This window comes from Megalobrama amblycephala, linkage group LG6, assembly GCF_018812025.1.
Source record: "Megalobrama amblycephala isolate DHTTF-2021 linkage group LG6, ASM1881202v1, whole genome shotgun sequence".
In the NCBI taxonomy this organism is placed as follows: Eukaryota; Metazoa; Chordata; class Actinopteri; order Cypriniformes; family Xenocyprididae; genus Megalobrama; species Megalobrama amblycephala.
In genome coordinates, this window is record NC_063049.1 from 31,926,726 (window position 1) to 31,938,851 (window position 12,126).

Genomic DNA, 12,126 nt, shown 5'->3' on the forward strand with positions numbered 1-12,126 from the left:
CATGCATCTGTGATTCATTTAAGAGTCGGATCGTCTGGTTACATAGGCAGCCAGAGAGGAACAAGCGTATGTATTTAGATGACATGGCATAGAGATCGTGTTTAACTGAACAGAAAACGCCGTGAGAGGTAATCAGCTGACCTGCAGCATCCCCGATCGTCACACTTCACCGTGCTGCAGCCAGGTCTAATAATCGACCTGCGCTCAGCGTGTTATGCAGCCGAGAGAGAGAGCTCAGGTGACGGAGAGACCACAGCGCCATGGCGGCAGAGATTCCCCGTCCGCAGACGCGAAAGCCCGTCCTGTTGAGTAAGATCGAGGGTTTCCAAGATGTTGTGAATACGGCTGTGATCATCCCCAAAGAGGACGGTGTTATCAGCGTATCTCAAGACAGGTCAGCACGCGTATGATTAGAAATACTAGAATTACAATGCAGGATATTCAAAACACGTCGTAATCTTATAAGCAGCACTGGCACAATAATAAATAACTTGTAATATGCAATACATGTGATATGTATTTGTTTTTGTTTTGGTTGAATAAACGATATTCGGAGGACTAACACGCAGTTAATTATCTCATAGGGAGCACAATAATAAAGAAGCTTAATATGCAAACACGTCCGGCTTATTTAAGCTGCTGCTATCGACGAACTGCGTTTGCGCGTATCGCGACTCGAGCATTCGTCTGCGGTTATTTTCTGAGTGGTGAATCGTTTGTGAACGAATCGGTGTATTTGAGAGAATCTTTTAAGTGAACGATTCGAATTTGCTCACTGAAGCGTCCCCTTTTTAAGCGCGTGACTACCTTTTCCTGCCTTTAAAGATTGACAGGAACGAACAGAAAGCATTTGAAATGTGAAGTATATGCTCATTGGTAACCTACTGAACAAAAACGCTCTTTAAATGAAAAAGAAAAATTGAATAAAGAGATTTGGAGCGAGACATCTCTTCCATGAACGAACTGGCCGAACGAAACATTTTGTTTGTGAACGAGGTCAGTTACAGTCTTGTTTTCAATAAGGAGGGAAAAAGTAGAAGAATTAATAATGTGTAAAAATGAATAATGACCATACACAAATACATTTATATAAGGGCTTTGCCAATGCCAAGCAGTTCAATGATGAATAGATCTGGGGGTAATAGATCTGCATTATTGTGAAGAAAACGCTTGGGCATAAAAGTCTCTTATAGTAGATTTGAAGTAAAATATTCCTCAATAAAGTACTTAATTTGGTTGTAAATGACTGGGCATATTTTAATCAACCGTTTGAATGAATGATTCAATGACTCGTATTATTGGCTCGTAATTAACACACAAAAAGAAATTCACTTGTCGCCACCTTCTGGGGTAACGATGTAACATACAGAAAGTGTCATTAAAGGGTTAGTTCACCCAAAAATGAAAATTCTGTCATTTATTACTTACCCTCATGCCGTTCCACACCTGTAAGACCTTCGTTAATCTTCAGAACACAAATTAAGATATTTTTGTTGAAATCCAATAGCTCCGTGAGGCCTCCATAGGGAGCAATGGACATTTCCTCTCTCAAGATCCATAAAGGTACTAAAAACATATTTAAATCAGTTCATGTGAGTACAGTGGTTCAACATTAATATTATAAAGCAACGAGAATATTTTTGGAGCGCCAAAAAAACAAAATAATGACTTATTTAGTGATGGCCGATTTCAAAACACTGCTTCATGAAGAATCGGAGCACAGATGAATCAGTGTGTCGAATCTGGTGTTTGGATCGCCAAAGTCACGTGATTTCAGCCGTTGGCAGTTTGACACGCGATCTGAATCATGATTCGACACACCGATTCATTTATGCTCCGATGCTTCCTGAAGCAGTGTTTTGAAATCGGCCATCACTCAATAAGTCATTATTTTGTTTTTTTGGCGCTCCAAAAATATTCTCGTCGCTTTATAATATTAATATTGAACCACTGTACTCACATGAACTGATTTAAATATGTTTTTAGTACCTTTATAGATCTTGAGAGAGGAAGTGTCCATTGCTCCCTATGGAGGCCTCACGGAGCCATCGGATTTCAACTAAAATATCTTAATTTGTGTTCTGAAGATGAACGAAGGTCTTACGGGTGTGGAACGGCGTGAGGGTGAGTAATAAATGAATTTTAATTTTTGGGTGAACTAACCCTTTAATTCATTAATGGAATCTGTGAAACAAGCTGTACTTTTTTTGTGATCGGATTTTAAATAGTTACTAACATTATATGTATATTTAAGGTGTTTCTACACAGGAAAAAATCCACAAAATTGTTATTATAAATATTAATAATTATTTTAAATTACTTTTAACAGCTTCTGTTCTTCACATAACTTTACATAATACATATGGCAGATTTTGGCAGCCCTTATCCGGGCTACGTTTTTTTTTGTTTTTGTTTTAAACTTTGCAACCAAATTTAGTTTGAGGTCTTATCTTGTCTGCCGATTAAGGTGATTAGGACTTATCTTAGCCAGCGACATTTATTCTTAACTATTCTTAAATTGTGCACTGTATTGCATGTCACTTCGGTAAGAATGTTTCTGCTAAATACATGACATTTTATAATCAAGACTATTAATTTATTTGCTTGTTTTCATTTTTTAGAACAATCCGTGTGTGGCTGAAGAGAGACAGTGGTCAGTACTGGCCCAGTGTCTATCACACAATGCCTGGTGAGTCCAACACAGTTCCTGGGCAGCTTTCTGATAGCCAAAACAGCTACATAGATAGAAACATTATGGGATATGAAACCACATAACTTCAAGAATTTTACTATCAAAGTAAAAAGGTGAAGTGAAACCAGTATGGGCATGAACTTCAGCTTGTGTTCACGTTCAGACAGGAGTTTCATTTCTCAGCAATGATGTCACATTTTTTGCTTGCTTTCTAGTTAACTATTGCAGACTATGACTAAGAGGTCACTGACTGTCAGTAGAGGGTTTGTGTTTGTAGTTGAATGCCGATCGATAGATTTAGTAGGATAGAAGATACTCATACTCGTTGTCTTTCTTATATTGCAGTGGCTTGTTCATGTATGTCATTTAACCCAGAGACAAGGAGGATCTCTGTAGGGTTGGAAAACGGCACTGTATCGGTATGTTAAGTAAAAAAGTATTATCGTCAAGCATGTTATAAGTGGCACTGCTGCAGTATTCTTACACACACCTGTTTTCTGTAGTAAAACATCACTAGCAGGTTATAAGATACGTTCCTAAGCTTCATTAAGACAGGAGTTTCTTTTTCCAGGAGTTTGTCCTATCAGAGGACTACAACCAGATGACTCCTGCACGAACATATCAGGGTAAGTCACAAATCTAGTCTTGCACAATTAAGTTTCTTAACTTAATATAAATCATATAAACATGTGCAAGCATCAAATGCTATCTATCGCTGTGATTTGAAATGTCAGAAAAAGTCAAATTTCTTTTCCTCTTGTTTTATTCTATGTTGATACACTTAGAAAAGTTTTGAAACAAGTTCAGAGTTTAGAATTTTAGGAGAAAATGGGTCTCAAATATTTGATTTAGTTTCTATTTTAATAACTCAGGCATGGGTTTCATATTTCATAGTATTTACAAAAAGGCCTAATTAGTAAAGCATCTGGTCATTTTGGGGATTTTATTATATTTTGTATCTTCAGATTTCACCATGACCATCATACATTAACTTGCTGTTATAAGCTTTTTTATAGAAGTAAAAGGTGAAAGAATTTTAATCCTATTTGGATGTAATTCTAGAACATACAGATGATTTATATTTCGGTTCCATTCATATAACAGCAACCAAAGAACAATGGATGACTGTTCCTTTAATAGCCATGTACACAACTGTAGTCAGGTCAGTTCTGTAGAAAGGAAAATATACACAGGGCAACTTTATTATTCAGTACTTACTCTGAACATTCAGCTCTCAATCACAGTATGTCATTATGGCCTGAAATGACATTAGCGTGATACGGCTAGAAAACCTTCTTTAAAAACCATGGCTTTATGTAATGCTCTCAACACAGATAAATGATAGCATTAGTGATATAGATACAGACAGAGTGATGTATAATAAGTGCTTTGGTTTTAGTTTGCTGGTTCGTTAATGAAATCCAATCTCTTGTGATTATTTGACTTTCTGTATTATTTGTTAATATTACATGTGAGAGCATAATTCCCTATATTTTTGAATGTGGTAATGTAATCCCTTCCTGCTTTGTTTATTGTGTTTTGTTTGTGTTAGCTCATCAGAGTGGCGTGACTGTGGTGCTGTTTGTCTTAGAGATGGAGTGGGTTCTAAGCACAGGTCAGGACAAGAGCTTTACGTGGCACTGCTCAGAGAGCGGACAGCAGCTGGGCACGTACAGGACCACCGCATGGGTGTCTGGACTACAGTATCCATTCATACGCTACTTCCAATATGAGATATCTCACAAAATCCCCAAGTTTTTATTCAGTCTGTATAAAATATGTAATCTCAGCAAAGTCAGTCACTGTCACTGATATTATCAGATTGGGCTGTCTTTCCTTTTGCTTTATTATAGGAAATTAGCTTCCTTAGATTATTGCTTGGTTTTTCTGCTTGAAATCACAACAATAAAGTATATTTTATGTTACAAATATAACTAGATAAAGGGATAGTTCACCCAAAAATGAAAATATTTCTTTCGTCTGTGGAAAATGAGAAATGTCTCAGCATTTTTTGACCATCTGAGGGAAATCAGTGGTAACCAAAACCAAATACCAACATTCTTCTTTTGTGTTTACCCAGAAGATGGAAAGTCATACCGTTTTGAAACAACATGAGGGTGAGTAAATGATGAGAAAAAAAAAAAAAAACATTTTTGGGTGAACTTTTAAATGCTGTAGGAATACAGGAATGTTGCTAGTATGTTTATAAATGTGCTGAAATCTAGTGATGCAACCAAAAATATTTGGCCAAAAATTTGACCCGAACATTGGCGTTTAATTAGCGTTTTTCCGATGACTAGTTTTGACTGTGTCACTGTCTATTTTGAATTACCAAAACTTTAATTTTGGTTTCAGAAAATAAATTCACTTTGGTGCATCACTACCGTATTGGTCTAGATAGAAGAGATTCAGGATGGGTTCCAAAATTTTGTAGCGTGAGCTTCTTGACGAACTGTTTAAGATTTGATGTGGAGACCAGACATGCCTTCGTTGGAGATCATTCCGGACAAGTGACAATCCTGAAGCTGGAGCAGGACAATTGCAGCCTTGTTACCACCTTTAAAGGCCACACAGGTGCTTACGCAAACAGCACTTTACAAATAGACACACAATAAAACTTTTCACCCGCTTTTCACAGGTGTCAGCACAATCTTTAACCATTAGCCCAGACACATTTTGCCATTGGCTGGTCAATTGAAGTGTAGAGATTCACACAAAATTTTGAGCACTAAAATGAATTAAATAAAGTAAATACTTTATCAAGCTTTAAGTTACAAACATAAACTGCAGAAAGCTAAAAAAAAAACTGATCAGCAAAGGGGTAGCATGAAAACAAGCAACAAATAGGTTAATAAATGGTTGCCTATTAACAATATAAGTAATAGAGTACCCCAGGGATGACGTTTTTTTGTAGGCCAACCCGGAAGTTAGCGGCGCACGGGTTCCCTCGATTGAAAGCCTATGCATTTTTTCCCATAGACTTTTGGAAAATCGCAGAAAATAAGCTCTGTGTTTAACAAAGGGTTATGACACTTACACGTTTTGTCTATCAAGATCATCTTTACAAGTTAACACAACATTTATAGATTTTGAAGCCTAAACAAAGTCGTCAGATATAAAAGGCTAACAGTAGGCTATAAACGGACTACAGCACACCATGGTCGCGGATCAACATCACCACCACCAAGCTTCCTCAAACTGTATTTAGAAAACGACTTTATTTATAAACATGCTCGCTGATTATGATCTGTGCTGTTATGAATACTTATCAACTTTTTCATGAGAAATGCTGTCCAAATGTCCCGTTTTTAATGATGACGTCTAAAGTCCCCGCCAAAGGAAGTAGTCCCTTTTAGCAATTTGTTAGCAACCGCCGATTTTAAGACACAGTAAAAGTTTAAAAAAATCACAAGTGGGTTATAACTGGTGTGTTTTATGTCATAGATCAAAACGTGAAAATATTTAGAGGCTTTGTTAACCACAAACCTTATTTCAGGTGATTTAGCAAAAACCCATAGACTTTACGGCGTTTGAACCGGAAGTCCTAAAATGCTAACTCTCTTCCGGATTTTGCCTACAAAAATGCGTCATCCCTGAGGCACTCTATTAAAGCATTAGTCCACTTTTAAATACACTTTTCCTTATAAATTTACTCACCCCCATGTCATCCAAGATGTTCATGTCTTTCTTTCGTCAGTCGAAAAGAAATGAAGGTTTTTGAGGAAAACATTCCAGGATTATTCTCCTTACAGTGGATTTCAATGGCTACCAACAGGTTGAAGGTCAAAATTATAGTTTCCGTGCAGCTTCAAGGGCTTTAAACGATACCAGATGAGTAATAAGGGTCTTATCTAGCGAATCGATCAGTCATTTTCGAAAAAAATACAACCGTTTATGCTTTATAAACAAAATATCACCTTGAACGTACTTTCCGCTTCCGCATTCTTCATAACGCTTACGCTGAATGTTCTACGCCTTCCCTATTCTACTTACGGAACGAACGCGGCGCCAGTTTCGTTTTTTTTCCGTAACTTGAATAGGGAAGGCGTAGGACATTCAGCGTAAGCGTTATGAAGAATGCGGAAGTGGAAAGTACGTTCAAGGCGATATTTTGTTTATAAAGCATAAACGGTTGTATTTTTTTCGAAAATGACCGATCGATTCGTTAGATAAGACCCTTATTACTCATCTGGTATCGTTTAAAGCCCTTGAAGCTGCACTGAAATTGTAATTTTGACATTCAATCTGTTGGTAGCCATTGAAATCCACTGTAAGGAGAAAAATCCTGGAATGTTTTCCTCAAAAACCTTCATTTCTTTTCGACTGACGAAAGAAAGACATGAACATCTTGGATGACATGGGGGTGAGTAAATTTATCAGGAAAAGTGTATTTAAAAGTGGACTAATCCTTTAACATGGCTTGGAAGGAAATCAGTTGGTCAGCACAAATAAGCAAATTAACCAACAAACAAGTCCTCAATGTACCATTTAAATGACTACCTCCAAACATTCTGGTGTGGCTGGCGTCCCCTGGTGGCCAGGATGACAATACTGTGCCAGAGTAACAGAAATATCATAATTTCCCCCTTGAGAAGCCTTAAAGTCCTCAAAACCAAAGTATTCCATTATTTGCACTGTAACTGACCCTGAACACTGTAAACGAACATCTTATTGAATCTTTTAACATTGACCCTGTGTGTGTTTATATGTGCAGGCAATGTTACAGCCCTGTCTTGGGACCCTGTGCAAAGGGTTTTATTCTCTGGAAGTTCTGATCATTCAATCATCATGTGGGACATTGGAGGCCGTAAAGGCACAGCCATTGAACTGCAGGGACACAAGTAGGACATTGGATAAATTGATGTAATGTATTTAAGAGATAAGAATTTAGAAAGCATGCTTGTGATGTCCTAATATTTGTGTCTGTGTGTGTGACAGTGATAAAGTGCAGGGCTTGTGTTACGCTCCTCACACTCGTCAGCTCATTTCCTGTGGCTCAGATGGAGGAATAGTTATCTGGAACATGGACGTCAGACGACAAGAGGTGAGAGAGATATTATAAAGATAAAGTATCATCTAGGACAAAAGGGAATGTCTCTGTTAACAGGATGTGTGATATTTATGTTAGTTACATATGTCTGTTTACATAGTTTTAGCATGTCCTCATCTGTTTTTTATCTCAGACCCCTGAGTGGCTTGACAGCGACTCGTGTCAGAAGTGTGAACAGCCGTTCTTCTGGAATTTTAAACAGATGTGGGACAGTAAGAAAATTGGTCTGCGGCAGGTACTACACACAAAAACATAGATTGAACATGGCAAAAAGATCAAATAAAATAAGATCATTTTTAAATAATGATCAATATTTTGTCTTGTTTTACAGCAAAATCTTAAATGAAAAATCTTTAAAACAAGATAAATTAGCTAAAGACGTTTATAGAATATACATTAGTTTAAAAGATTTTTTCATGTTTTTGAAGGTCTCATGCTCAAGGCCACATTTATTTGAATAAATTCATACAAAAATATTTATACAATGTAAAGTTACCTTTTTATTTTAATATAGTTGAAAATGTAATTTATTACTTTGATGGCAACATTGAATGTTCAGCATTATTACTCCAGTTTTCAGTGTCACATGATCCTTCTGAAATCACTCTGATACACTGATTTGCTGCTCAAGAAACATTTCTTATTAGTAATGTTATAAACAGTTGTGCAGCGTTATATCTTGGTGGAATCAGTGATTTTTTTCAGCATTTATGTAAAATAGAAATCTTTCATAACATTATAAATGTCTTTACTGTCATTTTAAATTAATTTAATGTATACTTATGTTTTATTTATCTAGTTTTATTGGCTCAAAACTTTTGAACAGTACTGTGTATTGAATTAAGTTTAAAAATATATCTTAAAACAAGTTTTAAAATATATATATGTAATTAAGTTTAAAATAAATTGATCTGAGAACTGTAAATGCATGGAGAATTGTTTTCAGAAAATATACCTCAAATTATGTTTTTCTGGTTAAGTTAAATGATTGTTTACAGTCCTTTATTTAGCCAAATCTTTAAAATAATATGAAGAAGCTTGATTTTGCGGTCTTTTTTTCAGCATCACTGTAGGAAGTGTGGCCAGGCCGTTTGTGGAAAGTGCTCCTCTAAACGTTCCACGATTCCTCTCATGGGATTTGAGTTTGAGGTGCGGGTTTGTGACAGTTGTCACGACTCCATTACAGATGAGGAGTAAGTTAAATTTTGATTATCTTCAATGTTTTGAGTCTCTCAAATGGTAGAATCACCCAAAGCTCTCTTCTTGAACCCTTCCCACATCTGGTTCAAGTCCCTCCCATCTAGGAAGAAGCTGAGAATCATCCAGGCCAGAACATCCAGACTCAAACACAGTTTCTTCCCGCAAGCAGTCAGACTTCTGCACCTAACCATCCCCCGCCCCGTCAAAAGACTATGACCATAACCCCCATTCTCACTTAATTCTACACAAATAATAGTTACCTACCAACCATGATGTATCAATAACATCACTCTACCTCATCAAAAGACTTTTTTATTTTCTGTTACATACCTACAGTGGCATGAAAAAGTATGTGAACCCGTTGCAGAATCTGTGAAAATGAGAATTATTTAATAAAATAAGAGGGATAATAAAAAATGCATTTTATTTTTTGTTTAGTACTGTCCTGAGTAAGATATTTTACATAAAAGATGTTTGCATTTAGTTCACAAGACAAAACAATAGCTGAATTTATTAAAATAACTCCATTCATAAGTATGTGAACCATTGATTCTCAATACTGTGTGTGGTTACCTGATGATCCACGACTGTTTTTCGTTTTGTGATGGTTGTTCATGAGTCACTCGTTTGTCCTGAGCAGTTAAACTGAGCTGTGTTCTTCAGAAAATTCCTCCAGGTTCTGCAGATTCATCAGTTTTCAAGCATTTTTGCATATTTGAACCCTTTCCAGCAGTGACTGTAGGATTTTGAGATCTGTGTTTTCATACTGAGGAACTCAAACACAACTATTAAAAAAGGTTCAAACATTCACTGATGCTCCAGAAGGAAACACGATGCATTAAGAGTCGGGGTGTGAAAACTTTTGAACAGGATGAAGATGTCACAATTTTTCTTATTTTGTTTAAATATCATTGTTTTTCATTTAGTACTGCCCTTCGGAAGCAACAGAAGATACTTGCATGTTTCCCGGCAGAAAAATTAAGTACAATTTACCTTGATATTTGAATTCAAAAGTTTTCACCCCTCGGCTCTTAATGCATCGTGTTTCCTTCTGGAGCATCAGTGAATGTTTGAACCTTTTTTAATAGTTGAGTTTGAGTCCCTCAGTTGTCCTCAGTGTGAAAAGATGAATCTCAAAATCATACAGCCACTGCTGGAAAGGGTTCAAATATGCAAAAATCCTTGAAAACTGATGAATCTGCAGGAGCTGGAGGATTTTTCTGAAGAACAGAGCTCAGTTTAACTGCTCAGGACAAACAAGAGACTCATGAACAACCATCACAAAACATAAAAACAGTCGTGGATCATCAGGTAACCACACACAGTATTGAGAATCAATGGTTCACATACTTATGAATGGAGTTATTTTAATAAATTCAGCTATTGTTTTGTCTTGTGAACTAAATGCAAACATCTTTTATGTAAAATATCTTACTCAGGACAGTACTAAACAAAAAATAACATGCATTTTTTATTATCCCTCTTATTTTATTAAAATAATTCTCATTTTCACAGATTCTGCAAGGGGTTCACATACTTTTTCATGCCACTGTATGTGCAATACTGTAACATATATACACGTATTTAAATATTTATTTTCTAATACTTCAACTCTACAACTCATACCTCAATACTGCTACACTTTATGTATATTTTGCCTTATTTATTTGTCTTATTTAATTGTCTGTCTTACACTGTACACTTATTATCTATATGTACTGTTGTCTTTTCTTAGTCCTTGTAAATATCCACTATGTGTGTCACCGTTGTTCCCTAAAGGAACTGGGTTTCGTTTTTAACCATTGCCTTGCTTTTGACTTTGTCCAGACGGGCACCCACTGCAACATTTCATGACAGTAAGCACAGCATCATACATATGCAATATGAACCAACCAGGGGTTGGCTGCTCACCTCCGGGACAGACAAAGTCATCAAGGTCAGTCATACCTGAGTGCGAGTGTACTGTTTTATAAATTGTGGAGATTTAATTTATTTTAAAATCTGTGGTGTTTACATGCAGCTATGGGACATGACTCCTGTGGTATCATGAGAATCATATGTATCATCTACAAGCAAGTCTGAACCTGAACCGAGCACCATGGAGAACGTTCAGAGTTCAGGTCACTTCCCATGGGCAGCTTCCTCTCATGGAGGGAACACTCAAGGATATCATGGCATTGAACTGATGTTTTAAACTGAGCATGTGCATTTGTATGTATTTGTGCATGTGGATTATGGGAACAAACTTGTAAATATTGTCCAGTCTGCTTAGTTCAGGTTGTTTATATTGACATAAACCAATGTTGTTATGTTGTCTGTAAAAAAATATCTTCGCCCTCATTTTATCATCATCTTATCTCTTATCCCAAACACAAATGAATCCTCATGATATTGCATCAAAGCATGCTGGAACTGTTTCTATATTCAAGTGCCTTTACTGCACATCAATCAGTGGTTTTGGCATGGTAAAAAAACGTTTGCTATTGACTCTTGGTCATGATCCGTTGACTCTTTAAATGTAAGCACTTAGTTTTACTGGTATTTTTACACCAGTAAATTTATTGGGAAAATTAAACATGCACATAATCACAAATGTTGTTGTTTACACAGGGTAAAGTTCAGTAATGCTTTATTGTAATAATATTGTGTTTGGTTTGATTAAAGCTGATGTTTCATAGACATCTCATGACTGTAAGAAACATTCACGGTATTCCATTCTTTCGATGGCTGAGAAAATATTATGGTGGTTTAAACGATAATTTGACATCTTTCCTCAGGCACAATTTCTGCTGTATGTTGAATCAAACAAAGATTCCATAATGAGTGACTTGCAAGATTCCAGTGAAGTTGAGTTGAAGTGAGTTTCCTATAGCACAATATGGACATTTGAGCATTTTTAACTGGTTATTGTAAAGCCACAATATGTAAAACACTACAGCTGAATGTTTGCAGAGTACGGATAGATAAAACAGCAGGAATATAGATGCTTTACTTTGGTGTAACCAATTGCAAATGGGGAGGTTGGATTACCAATTAGCATTTTAAAAGGACTAATCTGACAAATGAAAACTGGTTCATTTTGAAGCACACTGTTGTTGTTGTTTGGGTTCAGTAAGATTTTTCTTTTATGTTTTTGAAGGAACATTTTATACTCACCAAGGCTGCATTTGTTTTCTTTTCTATT

At 36.3% G+C, this 12,126-nt stretch overlaps 1 protein-coding gene across 3 annotated transcripts; it reads left to right on the plus strand.

The window, feature by feature from the left end:
* Positions 1-3: 3 nt before the first annotated feature.
* On the plus strand, positions 4-11,643 carry wdfy2 (WD repeat and FYVE domain containing 2). Of its 3 annotated transcripts, none has more exons than XM_048194060.1 (12): positions 6-394; positions 2,622-2,689; positions 3,038-3,111; positions 3,264-3,318; positions 4,245-4,395; positions 5,154-5,266; positions 7,407-7,533; positions 7,631-7,736; positions 7,876-7,977; positions 8,805-8,935; positions 10,770-10,878; positions 10,963-11,643. In XM_048194060.1, the coding sequence occupies exons 1-12, from the start codon at positions 261-263 to the stop codon at positions 10,990-10,992; spliced, it is 1,200 nt and encodes a 399-aa protein (XP_048050017.1). In that variant the 5' UTR covers positions 6-260; the 3' UTR covers positions 10,993-11,643. The 3 variants fall into 3 exon arrangements, with proteins under 3 accessions (XP_048050018.1, XP_048050017.1, XP_048050019.1); XM_048194062.1 differs by lacking the exon at positions 6-394 and adding an exon at positions 788-996; XM_048194061.1 differs by lacking the exons at positions 10,770-10,878; positions 10,963-11,643 and adding an exon at positions 9,033-9,359 and having other exon boundaries at positions 4-394.
* Positions 11,644-12,126: the final 483 nt, after the last annotated feature.

Coding starts and splice junctions, on each gene's coding strand:
- wdfy2 (XM_048194060.1), top strand. CDS start 261: ATGGCGGCAGAGATTCCCCGTCCGCAGACGCGAAAGCCCGTCCTGTTG. Junction 3,112..3,263: donor TGGAAAACGGCACTGTATCG/GTATGTTAAGTA, acceptor TTCTTTTTCCAG/GAGTTTGTCCTATCAGAGGA. Junction 5,267..7,406: donor CACCTTTAAAGGCCACACAG/GTGCTTACGCAA, acceptor TTATATGTGCAG/GCAATGTTACAGCCCTGTCT.